At 35.2% G+C, this 20,708-nt stretch overlaps 1 protein-coding gene across 1 annotated transcript in view; it reads right to left on the bottom strand.

Annotated features, from left to right (window-relative positions):
* Positions 1-1,313: 1,313 nt before the first annotated feature.
* The window catches only part of TLK1 (tousled like kinase 1), a 65,933-nt gene continuing 46,538 nt past the window's right edge, over positions 1,314-20,708 (bottom strand). Inside the window, exons 12-21 of the mRNA XM_085228382.1 lie at positions 16,597-16,663; positions 13,505-13,602; positions 10,875-10,956; positions 10,497-10,588; positions 10,321-10,410; positions 9,659-9,828; positions 8,259-8,394; positions 5,744-5,855; positions 5,336-5,443; positions 1,314-3,060 (exon numbers count right to left, since the gene is read on the bottom strand). Coding sequence (XP_085084508.1) covers positions 2,884-3,060; positions 5,336-5,443; positions 5,744-5,855; positions 8,259-8,394; positions 9,659-9,828; positions 10,321-10,410; positions 10,497-10,588; positions 10,875-10,956; positions 13,505-13,602; positions 16,597-16,663 — 1,132 coding nt within the window. The 3' untranslated portion in view covers positions 1,314-2,883. The remainder of the gene's footprint in view (positions 3,061-5,335; positions 5,444-5,743; positions 5,856-8,258; positions 8,395-9,658; positions 9,829-10,320; positions 10,411-10,496; positions 10,589-10,874; positions 10,957-13,504; positions 13,603-16,596; positions 16,664-20,708) is intronic.

Raw genomic sequence — 20,708 nt, 5'->3', positions numbered from 1 at the left:
AAATGAAGAATTCATCTTGCAGTTGCTTCTATAGCTCACACATAGGTGTTTATATCACACAGTAATGTGGAATTCTAGCATCTTTCAGTACACATAGAAATTTAAAAGTATTTACGTGTGTAAAGTAAGACTTTCACTTGCAAGGTTCGTTAAGAATTGATGAAGTTTAACTTCATTTCTTTAGTCTACCTGGTACTAAATCAGCAAAAAACTTGGGGAATAAAGCAATGGATGGTGTGTGATGAATCTAGTAAAATGCGCATGAAATACAGTCTAAGGAAAGGAAGTATGAATTACCTAGAAGTGATCAGCATTTCTCGACAAGTCGCAATAATTCAGGCTTCTGGATTCAGTCTCAAGGGTACTTCTATCCCAAGCACAAATTGCTGAGCATCAGCCATCAGACACCAACTTGGACGTGCTGTGAACACAGAATGATCCACATGGGGATACAAAATTTTTACTGACAGTACCATAAGATGCTTACCTCCAGTATGCAGGGTTGTGCTTGTGTTAAGATCCTGCAACTTCGATTTGAAAGATGACACAGTGATTCTTCACGTGCATCTATATGAAAATGCATTAAAAACAAGTGTTTAGATTTCAGAAGTAAGCATCTGTCAAGGTGGAGTAATTGTCATGTATTCAGCCACAACCACCCATATTCCCAGATTCTAACAAGAAGGAAAACAAGTGCGCATGTAATCAGTAAGATGCACAACCCTCCTTTTCTTTAGGTAGCTCTACAGTTTTCGGTTACTTCTACAGTTCTCTAACATATTGCTAAGCTTCAGTGTACTAGAGTTAACCACAACACATTCCAGATACATGAAAATTGTTAACATAATCTTACCTCTTTTCCTTAGGCAAAACAGTCTATAACTTCCAAGACACAGAATAGGCTATAATGAAATCTAATGTGAGCATGCAGCCATGGCAAAATCCTCGAACCCCACCACCTCACAGTTTCACACTGGCAGACGGTGAAAAGGATGCAATCCCAGTACTCTGGTATAACATGAAGGCAGAAAATATCAGTCTATTTTTATGACTAACACATTCTAGAGAAACCTACTGAAATAATTGGAACTGTTTCTGTGAGGCCTACTCATTGAAATAATGGTTATTTCGTTATGACAGATGCTTCAAATGTTATAGAAGTCTCCCCTTTCAGCCCTAACATTGCTTGAATAAATTCCTTTATTACTTTCGTTCGCCATCAAAGTGAACTTGTTTTAATAGGTGAATGTAGCTCAGCGATAAGGAAAGCAGATTTGTCCTTTGCTAAAATGCAAAAACACAGAATGAAAACCTTGAAATCTCAACTGTCATTGTTTATTACTGTTTTGGCTACATTCTCTACAATTTCAGCAGCATCTTAAAGAGACAGTTAATGTTTCTTTATATACAATGAAAACAAAATGGCTTGCAACATCAGAAACAAGAGCAACAGTTTAACTGTACAATACTAAATGAAAACCTGTGGTAATAACAGCCTCCTTTTTCTGAAACATGGACAAAATTACAGATAGTATTCAGCATCCAGAATGGGACAGTAAAAAGAATAGCGAACTGAGAGAGATACGCTGTTTTGAAAAATGAGTTTCTACCATACAAGGCAATTAGAAAATGTTTCACATTTTAAAATACCTGTACAAGCCACAAGAAACATTTCCTTGTTGATAGGAACTTCCAGAAATAGAGAATAACCATGAGCAACTTCTACATCTAGTACTGATGCACTCTACAGGTTGAGAGTGCAATAAATTGACTTACGGAACTGTACTGCATACGGCCAACACAGCTCAGTTTTACATGCCTTGATTGTTAATGAGTTTCCTACTCAGTCTCTCTATAACGTACAGTTTACTTGCACCTTAAGGAGGTCATCTGATTCTTTTGCTGAAGTAAAAGCAACATTGTTTAGCAGCAATTAAAAGCGCCTTGAGAGAGACTTAAAAAAAAATACAATATCCAATTAGAAAAAGCCATACTTTAAACATTTGTACAGGAATAAGTTGCTGAATTTAACTGAAAATGTGACATCTGTACAACAATTTACAATAGAGCTAGAAGGGAATTTATCATTATTCCTGCATAGAATATTATACATGACCTGTTTGCATTTGGTTTCATACTGTTGTTTGCTTTTATCAGAGGCCTGGAAATTTTCACAAGTTTCAATACCACAGCAAGTACAGTATATTTAGAAAACTAAGCTTATTTCAAAATTAGCAACCTATTTGAGAAGTAAGTACCAGGAATTCCCTATCAACCTAAATTCTGTGAAATAACATCACATGTTTGGAGGTACAAGCCTGAGTGCCAAATAAAATACTATAATTTCATTGAGGAATCTGATGTAGAACACAGCTTTGACTGTCTTGCATTTCTTACTTTGGTTTCAGAAGATCAATGTCTTGGAAATACGGCAATTCATTTAGTTAATTAACCAGACATGGAATTGTTCTTGTTCTCAAATTTGCTTACTACCTTTTAAAAAAATTTTAAATAATGAAAAACTACCCTTCATGTTAGAACTTTCCAGTATCAACCAAATGTACTTTAAGTATTAAAAAGATTATTTACAATGTTCCCCAGAAAAAACTAAAAACCTTTTCTTCAGTCTTAAACACAGTATACCTGTTAGTGTGCAACAGGCAATGTCATCCTTCAACATTTAAAGGTTGTTCTCTGAAGGGTATATTTATTCACAGTCCATGACCCATTCCAATCATACAAACAACACTATGTAGGAGGACTTCAGCCTGAAAACACAGTTATCAAACTTGTCCTGCGTAAAAACACCCAAATGTTCTCAAGCTCAAGTCTGCATCTGGAAACTACACCAAGATATCATGCCATTCCTCAGCTGGAGAAATTTCAGTATGAAATAATGCTTGAAGTAGGTGGTGTAGGGGATGCTGCTAGCCCAGTCATATGTAAATTTCCTGAAGAATTCGATCTCCTCATATGGGGGAGAAGGTAAGGATCACTAGCCAGTTGATGGACATCAAATCTATCCTCTTTTCGGTATGCTAAGCAGCGTCTGATAAAGGCCTAGAAGAGGAATGCAAAAAGTTACAATACCATTCCAAATAATTCCATCTGCTTACAATCAATAAGCATGTCCTCCCAGATAAACCAGCTTCTAAACAGACTCTTGTTCTTATATAATTCCATTCAAAGACAGGCTAACATTCTACTACAGATTCCAATGAAAAACAGAGTACATTGTAGTAGAAAAAAAAAAACCAGTAATCCTAATTGGCTTAAAGTAATCACACTTCAAACACATACTTCAGACAAAAAGATGTATGAACTATCTCTACAAGCAAAACATTAGCACTTCACACAGGGAGAATTCTGCTTGTGCTATCCCTTAACAGCATAGTAAAAGCGAAAAGCTAATGTCTGAGAAAGTAGAAAGGAGCACCACAGAGCCTCTAAAACCATCCAGCAGTGCACTACATGAAGAGCAGAAGACGTAGGGACAGTTGCCACTTCCAACATGCATTAACCAACAGATCCTTTAAGAAATCACCACCTAGCTGGAACTTCTCTCTCACAAAGGAGTAAATTCCAACTGATTTAAAATAACTTAAAAGCAGGGGAAAAAAATCGCTGTTTATCTCCAGAGCTGCTTTTGAGATGTTGTATTGTCCTTCATCAAGGTCCACATGACATTTGTCAATTATTGCACGATGCAAGTTTCTGTTAAGCCTCATGTCTAATATGTACGGAACACTCAGTCTCCTGGTAACTTGGGCTTCAAAATTTAATGACAGAAAATCCTTATTACTGCTACAGAACTCATTAGCGCATCATTACTTAATCTGGATTTTAAAAGAATTACGTATCTTTTCTTGATAAATCTCAATTGTGTGTCCTTTGCTCCAATTAAATTTTTCTTTAACCTCCAGTTCTTAATCTGATGTGATATAAGTCCTAAAGAATCGTGTTAAAATTTCCTTCTAATATACACATATCTAGCAGGAACTAATCGCAAAATAAAAACATGCACATCTTAACATGAATTCACATGTTCTTGGACATTTGGGGATTTAATTGAATTCTTTATAATGAATCCCTAAGAAATGAGCTGCTAAGTGTAGTTTACAAGGTTCTCAGAGTAACAGATTGTTTCTAAAATGTTTGTAGAATACTTTGTGGTTCTGTGGCAGTGGAAATGTTACCATAATGCACAGGACGCTGCACAAATTAGGAAAAAGTACCAAGGACCAAAGGACAATTACAGTGTGGAAACTAACAGTGTCATTTCAGGTTCCGTATTTATTTCATCCCCATGTTTTCCAAATCAAAACTTCAGTTTATTGCTGTTCTTTTCCAACTACCAGGCCTATAAATCTACACAGTCATCATAAACTGTCCAAATTTACAAGTTAGTCTGAACTTGTTTTATAGTGCTTCCACCAGAGAATAAATTTCTCCCTCTTTTCTACAGCTATCGTGACATTGTTAATAATCTTTCATTATTTTCCACTCCTGCTTTTTCAAACAGAACAAGGAACAGAGAATATAAAATAAGTAAGTAACTACATCAGAACCACAGTGAATTATTTGCTCTCTTCCAATGCCCTTCAGAAAAACACTACTTATCACAAGGAAATGCAGAGTTAAAAGACAGAAATATAAACTGCTAGCACATAACATTACCAGCTATGAGTTCTATGATGCGTATTTGTCAACTGCACTCAAAAGGAGATGATTTTTCTAAACTGAGATGAACCTCCCCCAAATGAAACCAATCAACAAAAACAAAACAACAACAAAAAAACCCAACCCAACAAAGAACAACCATCACCACCTCCTCCAAAATAACAGGACAAACTATAATATTGAACTAAATAGTCATAATTCTAACTGCAGCTCATTCGCAAAAACTAGTTCTAGAAAATATAGCCAACACAAACATGCCACTACTGTTTATGTCCCTGACATAATTGTTTTCTTGGGAAGCTACATCCTCTAAAACTGCGTTGCCTTTCATTTTTATCATGAGAAGCTCAATTGTCTTAACATCCTTAAACTTTTAGCAGCCTTTTACTTTTACAAACAAGTAACTTGGAATATTTTCTTCCAAATTCACAGAATTGGATTTGTCATAGATGCTCACATCAGCAATAAAAAACAAACAAAAAAACCACAACAATCATTTTAATCTGTTCTCTTAATCGCTAGTCTGTGCAAGTGTGTTTGATACTATAAGTTTCAAAATAAAATTATCAAAACCCAAAAAACATCGCAATCCTTAAAAATAAATGAAACAGGTTTTAACAGGTTTTAAGTGCTCTGAGCTCATATAAAACATTACCTTGGCTTCATTGCTAACAACAGGCTTAACAGGGAACTGGACTTCTGTGGCTTTTAATATTGTATTTTCTTGTAAGATATCTTGCTGAGATTGATTGTGGCCAAATGGCTGAAAAATAAGCACAGGATTTTCTTTGTGACAGTTATCCAACCATTTTGATTTCATAAATACTTATGCAAAAGTAAATTGATTCCAGTGTTAATATACGTTTCTAACCACTCTTTCAATTAAAAAAATGTTTTAGGCAAAGCCTTTCACATTTCTCACAGTATCAGTGCACACTAGCAAAAACTAACACAAGTCATTTCCATATGGATTCACATATTTACAACTATTGCTCACATTCTACTGAAAACAGACAAGCACTTATACTAACAATTTAAGACAGGTAAACAATATTTTCCTTACCTTTCTACCATAAAGACACTGGAAAAAGATTACTCCAACTGACCATACATCAACCTTATTAGAAATCTTTGGTGGCTCTTTGCCAACTACAAAACACTCTGGAGGCAAGTACCTGAAAAAGAAAACATGTATCTCAGTGTCAGCAAGCAGATGTATGAATCACTGGATCAGAGTGTTCAAAGATCAGAAATGGTATACAAAAAAAATTGTGCAAGTTGATATTTGAACAACTGTGCAGTTATCTTATGATCCTTATTCCAACACTTACAACACTGATCAAAACTGACAATACAATTTTTTGTATAGTCAGGCAGTCAAATAAGAAACCTATTCTTTACTTAAACCACTAATAATCACTAATTATTCAAGCACTGGGATCCTATTAGGGTAAATATACACCTTCTGTTTCTGTTTGAACATGGAAAGATGAAAGCCATACAGGACATTTAAAGCTAGGTCTCATTAGGAATCAAATGTAACATATACATGATTTTAAAGTTTTCAGTAAGAATGCTAACATTAATAAGAGAGTTATAAGGTAGGTAAATGTGATCATATTTCTATGCCTATAATTTCCATGGAAGCCATACTTGAAAAACTGAAAGCTGATTAAGTTCTTATGGCATCCCTGAATTACAGAGGAATTTACGCAAAGCAATCTCCTTCGAAAAAAATAAAACCAAAAACCAAAAATATCACTAAGAAGTCAGTCAATTATTATTGACTGCAATAAAAATCTAAAAAAGGGGGTAAAAAAATCCTTCAGAGCCATGACATATCAGACATTCTTTCATCAACAGCATGTAAGGCTTTAAAAATAATTTACAGAAATGCCTGTGAAAATGGAAATAAGCAAAAAAAGAAGTAAGAATGCAACACAACTATGAATTTCAAACAACATAAAAAAATTCTTCTAGAATACTTGTGCACAATTCTGATTACAACATGCAAGAAAGATGTACTCAAACTAATGCAATCGCACAAAAAAACCCGAGGTGACGTGAAGAACTGAAAGCCACAATTCAGAGAGAAGCCAAACGCTTTAAAAACACAAGGGAGCAAGTATCAGGAAGGGAAACAACCTAATTCAAAGGAGGCCAGTGTTGGTGGAGGAACAAATAAGTACAGACTGGCTACAAGCAAACAGTTCTATACATTAGAAGATTAAGTTTCTAATGATCATAGAACTGAGGTTATGGAACAAACTTCAAATAAGAGATGACTGGGGACAAAACACTGAATTTAATACAAACGGCTCTAAGTTTACAGATTACATGACCTGAACGCTTGCAAGGACAGGTAACTCGACCCAGTAACTGAGGAAATCCCTCCCACTACTACATTGCCGAGTTCATGCAATTTGCCTTCCACAGATTTATCCCCATCTCAAACTAACTCAAAACTTTCCCTCAGAGAAAGCAAAAATTAGAAACACAGATTTATCATCATTGTGTAAAGGTCACAGACAATTTTAGATCTCTCAGTTCACAACACCACTAGTGCATGTGGTGCTTTAGATGAAAGCCAAAGTCCCAAGCTTTTTGAATAGTGTTCCTACAATTAAATATTTAAACTCATGTTTAAATTGGAGCATTAAGGAAAGCAGCAACAGTCTAACATTTCTAAAATGCTTCAGCTTGGATGACTGTCTTTTCACAAGATGTGCATCCTAAAAATTTTCAAGGAAAAGACAAAATCTGTTAAATGCAACTTTCAAATGCAGGAAAAGTTTAAGAAGAAATAGAAAGGACTCTGGCTACTCTGTTTAGAGTTAAGAACCAAAAGCTGAAACCTATCTTGCTACAGACAGAATGAGGAGAAAAACAAACAGATGAATTCACAAATAAACATCTAGTCAATATAGGCTTTCTATTCCACTCACCCTGACACAGGTACTGTGCACACAGGCTCAAAGATCTATTGTGTCAGCCTGCATCTTTAGAGAACAAATTCTACAAACAGCTTTTCTGTTAGCAATAAAACTTTTTGTCATTCTTGCTCTGTAAGCAGATCTAAAATTTCAGGTTTTTGGACAAGTATGTGGATACACACAGAAAACAAGTTACAGCTGCTCAGCTGTCATTAACCTTTAGGATGGAAGAGTAAGTACTCTTTTATCCTAAGGACATTACCTTCTGGTAATCCCTGCTCTAAGATTTCCAAGGACTAAGCACCCGCACTTAATCATCACAGCTCTGTCAAACATCTTTAACCACCTGCAGCCAAAGATTAAACACCTGCTTCTTCTGGGAAACAATGTTTATAAATCACAGAGATTTGCTCCACATTTCAAATATACATATATCTATATCTACATATAGATTCCTAACTTACTTCAGTTATGGCACTATTCTGGAATATTTGTGAATATCAAGATCCACAGTACTGCACAAAAATCTTTGTTTGTTATTCATGTTAGTATTTTTAATCCTAGCTATCTTTAGGAATTAGCTTTATGAAAGCAATTCTGAAGCCTCAAAAATGACCTAAACAATAAAATCAAACCAGGCATTACCAGTAAGTTCCTGCTCCCTGTGAAGTTAAATCCATTCCATCCACACCATAGCTATCATCATCCATTATTTTGGACAATCCAAAATCAGTAATTTTTATTTCTCCACATGCTGTTCCATCTACAAGAAGAATATTACCTAAACAAAGGGGAAAAAACACATTTTTAACTTCAAAAAATGCCACCAGAATGCTTCGTTTTCAAAACCAGCCACAATTTTCAGGAACATTCAACTTAATGAGGGGTCAATGACATCTTTATATCATCTTTATGACCTCAAGTCTAGAGCAACTGGACTATGACATTTTAGTGCTATCTCAGGAACACTCTAGGTTATCACTACTATCATCTCAGATGGCTTGCCCAACTTTGCGCTGGCTGGACAGCAATATAGAACAGTATACTAGTCATAATGAAGTTTTGTATTTTTCTGTCCAGAAAAAATTCTAAACTACACATTTCAGGGTTTGCACATGCCAGAAAATAGTGCCAAGACATGCTGCAGTTCAAAAAAATCTAGCTCCATATGTTAAAGTTGTGCAATAATTTGATTTTAAAAAATCATTCGATAAGTTTCCTTTAAAAATAGAACAAAAACTAATGAGACTAAGATTACATTCTGTACAACTTCATAATATGAAATCTGTTATTCTTTAATAGAAATCTATATGAAGAATTCAGCAAGCAAACAACCTGGCACTAATAGCTACACAACAAACCCTAGACTTGGAAGTTTAGCAGATTAAAATACGCAAAAGATAGAATACGTCTTTTAAGACAATATTTATTATTATTACTAGAAAACTTGACCAGAATTTAGAGAAGAGATCCAAGTAACAATGGTGTTTACACTGGCTTCCTGAGAAAAGCTAAACTATTTCAGATAAAGAGGGAGTTTAAAAAAAAAAAAAAAAAAGACTACAAACATGCAAGGATGCATAAGGAAAAAAGAAGATTCTGAATCAGAAAATATTTCTGCAAAGTCCTGGTTGGAAACACTTATCCTTCGATGTAGAAAGTTATTATTTCAATCCCTTGTAGGTTAAGAAATATATAAGGGAAAAATTATTTACAAATCAACATTCAATAATGATCAGATACGACTGAGTCAAATAATGATCTTATATACTTATACTACTAAATATTAATGTATCTACAGGCTCTACGACACTTTCTTACAAATACAAATCAAAATAACACAAAGGGAAAAAGTTGTAACAAGTATTTTCTTAAAGAAAAAGACAGATTATTTTAACAGTAAAACTGGAAAGAAAAGTATCCACCTCTCAGATTAAAATAAACCTGACAAGCCAAAGGTAATTTTGGTATTCTGAGGCATGAATTACAAAAAAACTGAGGGTAAAAACATGATGACATTTTCAATTTTGTCATTTCTCATTTACCTGGTTTAAGATCATAGTGTATAATAGGCGGCTTGATCTCATTGAGATACCGTAGTGCATTTACTATTTGCATTACAATGGACCTAGCTTCCTTCTCTGACATCAATTTATGTTGCTTGAGATAGAAATCCAAGTCATTGCCTTCACAGTATTCTAACACCGTGCAAAACCTATGGCAGAATTTACAGACAAAATTAAATGACATATCCAACTGCAAGATCAAAGTTATGACAATATAGTTTAATACCAGTAACTTTAACAACAGCTACCTGAATATTAAATTACATAAATGAAATTGTTAATAAAACATGTAGCATAATGATTAGACTATGAAACCTGACATCAATCAGAACACAAACAACTCATCAAAAAAGAAAACTTATGCACACAGACGAGGTGTTACAAAACCGTGTTTTCATCACTTTATAGAAGATCTCCTATATATATATATATATATCTGCAACAAACTTCTGCAACTAGTGGATGGGGTTCTGCTGTCGCTGTCCATTTTTTTCCTCTTCTTTGTTTTCAAAAAAGAAAAGTTCTTAATGAAACTGTAAGTATTTTGGCTGAAAGTCAAATATTCTTCATTTCTGCTTATCCAACATACAACACTAAAGCCCTTGTCACATTCTAGAAAACATATACTCTCATGTACTTACGTATCTGTATCCAAGGAGAAGTAGTCATATAATTTAACTATCCGGGGGTGATCCAGTTCTTTGTGTATTCTATACTCTCTGCAGGCATGTCTAGAAGAAGATTGATACATTAATCTTCCACAATCAATAAAGCGCTATTCAATTTAACATATGAAGCGTAAGTCATTAATACTTACTTGTGGTAGTTTTCTTTCTTTTCATCCCTCCAGCTTTTGTTAAGCTGGTGAATCTTCACAGCAGCATATCTTTGTTCATAAAGATCAAAAGCCTAAAAAAGAAACCCACAAATATAGCAAAGTTATAGCCAAAGATGATGATAAAAATAACACCCAACAGAAAGAAACAAAACTGGAATGTAATTCACATGCCTACTGCAATGCTACCTCTCTTCCACAGATTAATCAAGGAGGTTTCGCTCAATCACTATTTAGCAAGTATGCACATTAAAATCCTCTTGCTTATTTCAGATCCCTATTTTCACTCCAGTCCCAGAAATCACATGTACAAGAGTGTATGCTTCAAACACTAGATTTAGTAAACTCAACACACTCTACCTTGTATACTTCACTGAAGCCACCTCGGCCAAGTAAATGGAGTAACAAATACCGTTCATTCAACGTGGGGTGATCTTTAAACCTTGAAAGAAAAAAAAGATTTAATTCATTTCTGTTTAAGGTATAAAAACACAGCCTAAAATGTAAATATCTGGGTATTACTTCCTAAACAGAACTTTTCTTTCTGCTAGTGACATAGAACATAATGAGGAATATTTAACCATGTGCAACTTTATGGCACAGTTATTCAACAGTAAATTTCAATTATTTAGCATAAAACTCCTATCACAACTTTATTGTCAAATTCCCTAATTCTGGCAAACTTTTTGGCATTTTTTTCTCTTTGTGAGGATAACAAAACAAACACCCTTAACTCACTCTCTATAAATACTATGCTCATGATGAGTCAATAGGAGAAATACTATTCCGTGTTACGTTCACTTTGTTTTGAAACAAAACCATTATCAACAACAATAATAATAATCATCAATATCATCAACAGTAGAATCAGTAGGACCTGCATCTACTCCATAGCATGACCTCTGCTTCTATACTGTCCAAACAATCAGAAATAAGAACAGAATTTCAGCACATTTTTCATCTCTCCAATCTGTTCGTTTTACCCTTCTTAATAAACATGCCCAGGAACCATGCAATGCTAATACTCTAAATGTTGGTGAATACTGCTTTGCAATCTGTATCATTAGAGAGCTGTGTTTGTCTTCCCTACATCCTACAAACCTTTGCATAAAAGGTTTATGAAATGAGATAAAGCAGAGCTAGGCTCAGTGATCCCAATTTGCGAGAAGTCAGCTTCTGCTTTTTGGAACTGATGAGGAAGATACACTTCCAATTTCACACAAAACTTGACCAGACCTGTTATACATACTCATCTTCCAACAAAATGACTTTTATATAAGACTAAGATGTTATAAAATAACAAACAGTAACATGGGGAAAGCATGTCAAATGACTACGTATCTGCTCATACTCTCATGAAAAGCCAGGAAGAAAAACTCTTTCCAAATGCAAAATGATGTTGCAGGATAAACACCACACTCTCCTGACATACACAGAAGACAAAACACATCCTTCAATCAAACCAGTAGCCAGAGTCTGTCTCATGTTAGTGACAGTGAAGGAAAAGAGTACAAAGGATTGAGTGAAACATGAAACAAGGGCTACTGTAGCCCTTTCAGGCTTTGGAAATGGATGGAGTAGATGGAAATATGCTTCTTATCAGCTGCCAAACTCCTGTTAAACCAAGATGGTGAACTGATTGTCCTTCCAACAAGAAATTGGATTTCAGTTTACACTTTCTGAAATACAGGTTTCTAGAAAAGTTCCTCAGAGAAAGAAAACTTCGGTAAATATTTAGGCAAATAGATAGTAAATGACACACACAGTACAAACATTTGCAAGTCTTCTCACTCAGAGTGATAAGTGACCTATATGGTGCTACTGTATAACTTTAGAACCAAAGATAAAATATTACTAAAACCGGCACTAACAAGAAAACTAGCAAGTTTGTTCATGATCTCTGAAATGTGAAACAGTCTTTAAAAAAAAAAAAAAAAGAAATAATTAAACAGTATTCTGAAGTTACATCAAAAAGTGTAAGCTCAGAGACGCATCTAATTAATGTTTGCTGTGTAAGGTGTTATTTCTTACATTTGTCGTCTATCAAGGAGAGCAGATTGGGGGGAGGATAATGAATACTCAACACATCTTCGGTACAATGATGAGACGCTTATACTCATAAATCTAAGGCCAGTTGCTAACTATTCCCCATGGCAAACTTTAAAGAAGGGTTTAGGGCTAGTTTGAGGAAGAACTAGATCAGAAGACTGAGCTGGAGTTAAAATTAATCCAGAAAAATAAGCCATGGGAGCTGGAAATATAACTTGGCTCAACTTTCAGCAGCTGTTCACTAGAAAAATGCCATTGCTGGCACGTGAAAAGAAAAAGGGCAAGGGTATAAGGAAATAGCTGCAGATAGGTAGAACAAATTTAGCAACATTGCCACCTTAAAGCATTGATGAAACACTAGATGTTAGAGCTTGTATTCCCCACCACAGAAAACACACTAACTTTATTAGTTACGTAATTACTACTTTGGAACCTACACAGTTAAAAGTAAACCTTAAATGCCAATTTAACATCACAATATACGGCCATGTGAGCTGAAGTACGGAGTAAATTTAACATAACACAGAAGATTCTGTGCTTGTCTTTCTCCTATCAGGCACCTGTAATGTAAATTATGGTGTAATAAAACTAACTGACTTAACTACTCTACAAAATAGTTCTTCACGCATCAAACCTCCCCATTTCTTGCATTACTGCCGGCTTACAGTTCCAAGATATTTTTTTCCTAGTGTGGTGATACTGCAAATTTTAGCATTCCTGCATTATAATCTGTGTATGTGTATTATTTCCTGCATATTCAGTGAACTATTAAGCTTTAAAAAAATTACTGCTTGTTTGGTAAAGCTGTTTTTTAAAATGCACACAAACAAACAAGGAACCAAAGAAAAAATCATGAACCTGCTTATATCCTACAAACAAAATTTGATTTTAGTGCAGTATTTTTAAAGTATGCATGCAAAAATCAAGACAGTAAATCTTACTGTGAATTATCTTCATTATTAATTCTTTTCAGTTCTCTGATGTGAAGATTCCTAACTCTTTCCAAACGTTCAAGTTCTGCTTGTATTTCAGCTTCCTCCTGCAAATGAAAAGAATCAAGTATAAAAGCTCATTTACTCCTCACTTGAAAAGGATATTTTTACCCCTGCATCAATACTAGTGGTGATGGAGGAACATTACATTACAAAACCATACTGAACTAGAAGAAAGCACTGCTTTTCTTCTAAAGCCTGAAAAACTCAGAGAGATAAGGCAAAAAATATTTTCAAGGAACTTCCTGTTCATGAATCCCCAGGTAACGGGATGTTCACAGTGCTGTTCTGCACTGTAGGGATGCTATTCAAAATGAGAGGCAGCTGGGTTTTGTACCTCAGCCAAGGAGAGAAATTATCTGGGAAGCAGGCTAAAATTGATGTATGATGAAGAAAAAAATGGAGATATGCAGTTACAGATTTTGTATAAGCTGGCAGATTAGGAAAAGATGTCTGAAATATTTAGAGGTTAGAGGGTAAACAAAAAATATAACAGAATAAATCGTTACAGCATAAGTGCTCTTAAAGTGCTGATACAGAACACCAAAACAAAGCTAATTTCAAAAGATTTATCCATTTCTATCTTACTAAGCTTACAAACATAGAAGATGTATTACCTAAAACCTCAAATGCAATTTCAAAAATACTGTTAGCTATGAGGATATTCTCTAACTAATCTTGTCACTTAGAAGTGTGTCATCCTTATGCTGCATATAAGAAAACATTTAAATAGTTATCTATTCAGAATCTCAACAAAAAAAGGAAAAGAAAGCACAAAACCTAATTTATGGAAACCAGCACATCTATCCATGTGGTACGCTCATTGAAAGACTGTCAAAGGAGCTGCATCTATTTCAGAGTAAGCACCTCTAAAACTTGAAACTTTGTAAGACTGGGAGCCAAAATTAGTCCACAGAAGAAATCTAATAACTACAAAATTACTCTAGCTGAAAAGGAGAAAGAAAGCCTGGCATCTGATACGTGATTTTCTGTTTTTGTTTTTTTCTGTATGTGGGTTTTTTTCCACCCAGCAGTGCCCCACATCTTCTTGTTATTTTGGCACAAACTGTTTGTACAGCTACATGGTGAACCAGACTTGAAAACTGATCAACCTTTTCTTTAAAAGGGAAAAAAAAAAAAAGAAAAAAAAAAAGAAAAAAAAGCAAGCCTTGCCAACATTTGCATATTTGTTTTTTGATAAAAGATCAGTTTTCTAATCCAATTCACTCTGTAACTGCACAATCTAATGGTGCTGGTAAAGGCAGCAAGTCATGGTACAAGGGGTGGAGGTTGAAATCATCATGGGGGAGAGAAAAACGCTTTAAAGTCAGTGTTTCTGAACAATGTACATCATAAAACCCCATTCTGAAATAACACCTGTATTTATATAATCTAGAAACCTATCAAATAAGTTTAGGAATCCAAACCAAATTATCGTAAAATCAAATGGTACATCATTTGTTTTTAAGTGGTTAAGTGGTTCTTTTGCATTGTTTTTTTTCCTGTTTACAAAATTTGAATTTTTTTCATATTTAGATTAATACTTGTAGATCTCCATTAAATACTCTGAAATTATATGCAGTTCCTCATAACCCACAGGTCCTCTAAGAAGAATTCTAGTCCTCCTTTCTTCCTCAAAAAGGCCACACACTTTTACACACACTGTTGTCTGTGTTCTTCCTAAAGGCTGACAAGAAAAACAACACATCAGTTATATCTCTTTTGGACTTTTTTATTCATATATTATGCAATTCAGTTGTTCTCAAAATGTGGTTCATAGGTCAGTGTTAGTCCAAAGAGAACTGGCTGGTTCCATTGTTTCCAGCTGTTTTTTAAGACACTCAGATTGTGAATACCTTTAAGCAACAATGAACCAGCTTAACTGCCTCAGGTCACTGCTGTACAAAAGGAAGTGAGAAAACAAGAGCTTCTCTCTAGGACTAAAGCAGCTAGTTGGAAAAGAATTTCCTGGGGAGCAGAACGAAGAAGAGAACTGGTGGTGGCAGAATGTACAGGGCATTAAAAAAAAAAAAAGAAAGAGCTCCAGGAAAGCATCTGGACAGCGAAAAAGAACAGACAGCAAAACAGCATATGCAGAAGGAAAGAATAATACATGTAATCAGCAATGACACACTATGCAGTAATGTAAAAGGTAGCAAAATTATTTTTCTTAGTTACCAACGAAGTCTGCATCACATATGGGAATTAAAATGCAAGAACGTTTACTTATTATTACTTTCATATTTATTCAAACATGATTTGCCAAGAAATAGTATTTTTTCCCCTCTGGCATTTAGTCAAGTTTGTTCTTGCACAGAGAACCTTAGCAATGATGCTCAAAGTCTAAACTAAATCTGGGTATTAAACAAGTTTCTAACAGCTTCTTTCATATATCACTCACAATTTCCAGTAGATATAAAATAAATAAATAATGCAACCTACAGAATTTCATAACACAACTTTAAAGGAAGCTGTTGCTATTTCTACTGCAACGAAGCACAAATGAAGTGGGCAGAGTCTACCTCACAGAGCCAGCAAGTTTCTATTCAAATTTCCTACTGGAGGTTCAAGTGTTTTCTAGGCATACTCCCCAAAAACAGCACCAGTGTTCTCACAGGGCCTAGCTGGCTTCAAGAAAAAAGCACTGCTAGATTTTTTCAGAAACTGGAATAAAGCAAACATAATTCAAGAGACAGAGAACTAGGAAATACTCTTTCCTCTCTTGCTATAAATAGTATACAACTAAAATGGATATGGCAGATTACCAAAACATAGTGCTCATTCAGAACTGCAATGTCCCATACCAGACTCTTTTAAAGGTCCAATACCAATGTAAGAAGTCACATCAAATTTGACTCCATTTTCTCAGCTCTAAAGCAAGACCAGTAGTTGTGGTTACATCACTGTTACAAGGATTCTTTACTACTCCCTTCTATTCTCAATGTCTATGGCAAGTAAATCTTCTCCTTATTCTGGCAGTACTAGCTTTGACTGTTAGGGGCACAATCCAAAAACGTTAGAACTACAGAGCATACTCATACCTTCTTGAGATGTCCTAATCGAAGTTTGAAAATTTCTTCCTGTTCGTGATACTCTGCTAGAGTCAAACTGTTAAAAAAAAAAATATCTTATTTAGTACTCTTATTTAAATGCTACAACACACATACTATTTTATGTTGTTTAAAATCAAAATACCAAAGGTGTCTTTTTGAACCCTTTGAATCTTCACTTTTGTAATTTCAGTGTAAAAACATGCTTTCCAAAGGAGAAACTGTATGTATATGATGAACAGGGGAAAAAATGATATGGCCTCCACAAAAAAACACTAAAAACACACTGAAGTGATGGAAAAAACTAATGCTGGATGGCATACACATTTTACTCTATTGCTTAGATCTGTTATTCGCATTATCCAAAGCTAAGAGCATGACATATTAATAAGAAGTCCATAATTTACTGAGTTCAATCAATAGTCCTGGGAAGGTAATACAATGTACAGGGGGGTTGGAGGGTTGGACTCGATGATCTCTGGAGGTTCCTTCCAACCCCTGTGATTAGAAAACACTCCACGTCAAGTGAAAAACAAACAAACAACACTCACGACCATGTCCCTGTCAATTTTAGAAGGAAGCAATTTTTTTTTTTTTTTTTTTTTTTAGGAAGCATTACACAAACTTACCCTACAATTTTTTTCCTACTGTAATGAATAGCAGCCATCAGAAATCCACAAACACTCTGAAGGCAAAATGTGAGGAAATTCACCTCTCTTCAAGAAAGAGAAGGTCCCCTTAGAGACACGTTTTGGCACTAAACTTTTACATTTTTTTCCTGACAATCTCCTCTGGGAAGGAAGAAGAGGCATTAAAGCAAATGTGAAATGGGATATCTCAATAGGCTAAGAACACTGGCATTGCATTTCCCAAACGACAGCAAGAAACCTAAAACAGTGCTCTAATTCCTGCTCTAATCAAAGATCCAAAGACAGCACTAAGGCCAAGTTCGACAACTTGCAGCAGCATCTCTGATGCTTTTCTCAGTATTCCTTGAACAGCTAACTGCTCTAACATGGATTAAACTCTCAAAAAAAAAAAAAAAAAGCAAAGGAAACCAACGTGAATAAGGTTAAGTATTATTTCCTTCCAGGCTCTTGCCTCCAGTATAAATTGCAGGTTTGTGTATCTATTTCCAGAAATGCAGATTATGTGAAATTTTTAAACAGAAGTATTTTAGGTGGATTAGAAAAGCTGAATCACAAGTAAAACACGCTGAAAATATAAACTCTGTAACATAAGATATGCCAGAAATTTCTTTGAACACTAAAAGCCCTAAAACCGAAGATGCTCTGAAAACCTAACATAATACATGATATTAAGACGATAATGTAGTAATAGCAGGACCATACATGTTTTTTTTTAATTTTAATTAAATCTCAGTTATCTATACAGTTACAACAAAGTGCTCAGATGGCTCTAATAAGTATTGCCTTCCAAGAAGTACTTAAATAGCTCTCTTCAGTGCAAAGCACAAGATCAAGGTTGTATTGAAAACATTAAGATTTGAAGTCACTCTTTCCATATGTCTACATTATATCCCAATAAATCACTATTTTCATTTTTCTATTTCCTTATAAATCTAGTTCTATTAGAGACACAGCACAATTAACAACAATTTAAATCTGTTGTTACTGACCACTATCTTTCAGAAGAAAGCATGTAAAATTCTGAACTGTAAGCAGACATAGTTGCTTTGGATTTTGTTAGCTTAGTTTTGAAAAATGACTTTTTTTTCCCCCTCTTACATTCAGAAACATAAATTTATTTAAAAAGCATAGAAGTGAAGTGCTGTTTTTTTTTTTTTCCATCTATTAATACACTTTATATTAATGCTCTTGAAACAATATATAACAAATAGCAAAAGAAGGACAATATGCATACTGCCTGTTTTGTAGCTACAGGCCACCACCCCACTGCAAAGGCCAAAAACATCCAAGCCTAGAGAGTGCTTCCACCACCTTCCACCTATGGTCATCACTGGACGTCCACATCTGACAGCAGTAGTCACCTACAAGACACCACTACTTCCTGCAGAAGAGGCTGCTCCTCCGTCACCCAAGACCAAGGCAGGTCTCATCAGATGTGGAAGAAGAAAGACCGAGGAGCACATGGGAGGGACAGTGGTTGGTGACAGGATGCCACCATCCAGTAAGGGCACTGCAGTTAGAAGGTTGAGCTTCTGCTTGACAGAAGAAGTGCTGGGTAAAGAGAGTAGCTGGGGATAGGCTGCGTGAATGAATCTGGTAACATTCGGGTCCTGACCATGACCTCTTCCACTCAAAACTACCATGCAATAAATGCTGTGTTTTAACAGCCCGCAGCCAAATTAACATCATACACATGCAATAAATTCCTGAAATTCCAAAAAAGTACTGCATATATTCTACACATGCATGTTTAGACATGTGACATTTAGAGCCTTGGTATGCCATATTTATTTGTCACTATAAGAAAGCAGACAGCCATCCTAGCCTGAAAAGTTTGGTATCACAATTCAAGCATTTATTTTATTAGCAAAAAAAAAAAAAAAAAAAAAAAAGAGCCTTCCAATAGTTTAAAAATGTTTCTAGCTGAATTTTTAAGGCTTTGACACAGCATACATAGGTAACCTTACCAACCTCTGCACTTCTTCCTCACAAGTCAGAACAAAACCTTCATCTCTGATAAAAACATACCTATTAGTGGCCACTGACAAGACAAAAAAAGTCCAAATGGCCACATGCTCCTTGGTTGTCATGACAATTAAAAATGGCACATGAACAACAATCTCTTTTCCCACTGTTTCCCAGATGAAAAATCATCATGGATAAATACATACAGTAGAATGCCGCCATGCCCCAAAACAGCAATTTGCACATCCAATAGAAGCACTTGGGTACAATCTGTGAAGTGCTTTTTTGGAGGAGGGGGGTTCAAACTTATTCGAATAAGTTCCTAGAATTTCTACAAAGATGGGCAGCAAACACTGACCAATTCAAGATTTCCCTGAGGTCTTTTCACCATGTCCCATTTCTTCCATTGTTTCCAGTCTGCCTCAAAAAGAGACAGCCTCAGGAAAAGAGCTGTTGTCACTCATTCTGTAAAGCCCAGACACATTGTTGGCACTTCAATCTGAAAAAGTTTCTGAAAATATTTTTATTTGTTCCATGCAGAACAGAATGCTCTCTCTAAACGATGCATTTCTTCAGCCACATTAACAAACTCTGCCAGCTCTTTATGCTCTATTTCAAATTATGTACAGGGATGAGAATGCATGCAGACTCTCATGGAGTAACTGGGAAAGCAGAGAAATCGTCGACTGGGTGTTAAATACAACCAATACACCTGAAGGCAGATGGGAAGGACTATACCACCCAAATTACATCAAGTTTTGCCTCCAGAAATAATAGTCTGTTTAAAAAAATCAAAACACTTTCAAAGCTCTCTAGAGTCACCAAGAATCTGGAATGAACTTTTGGAAAACATTTTCCCAGGGCTATGACAGTTAACTCTATTTTAAATAAAAGTTTCTTCTTCAAATACATTTCAATATACTACTTTCACTTAAGATTAATAACATTATTTCATTCAATAAAAAGGGATCTCTCAAAACTGAAACTACTTTTATTTTTGGTTGGGGACAAAAAAAAAAACCTGAATGCATGTTGGAAAATCAGGACAATGTTTAAAAACACATGCAGGATGAGGCTAACCACCCAGAATCACCTTTCACTCACTGAGCAATGACATATAGCCACTTCTGTATTGATAACTCCAGTGCCAAGACTTTGCTTTTAAATTGGTATTGGAGAACATGTCCTGCTAAACCAGAGCAATGCTCTTACTAAAGAATGCCTCGGGCAACACCTTAAATTGATTTCAAAAGAGTTAACTACTGTTTTCAGAAATAGTTTCAATAACACTGCTTGTTACACAAAGCTATAGATCATTTTCTCTTGTCAATAGCTGAACTAGAGATAACTTCTAAAGTAAATAATGTTAGCAATGTAGGGACACTTGTTGCTAATAAGCAGTAGCAAGTTGTTGGTTTGCTTAAAAAAGATTTGCCTAATCACTCGCATGTATGTTGTGTTGATTTATTACTGTTATAGTTCATTAAT

This window comes from Meleagris gallopavo, chromosome 7 (genome assembly GCF_905368555.1).
Source record: "Meleagris gallopavo chromosome 7, MGAL_WU_HG_1.1, whole genome shotgun sequence".
Classification (NCBI taxonomy): Eukaryota; Metazoa; Chordata; class Aves; order Galliformes; family Phasianidae; genus Meleagris; species Meleagris gallopavo.
The sequence above is the reverse complement of the archived record's forward strand: the minus strand, read 5'-3'. Positions and strand labels throughout refer to the sequence as shown.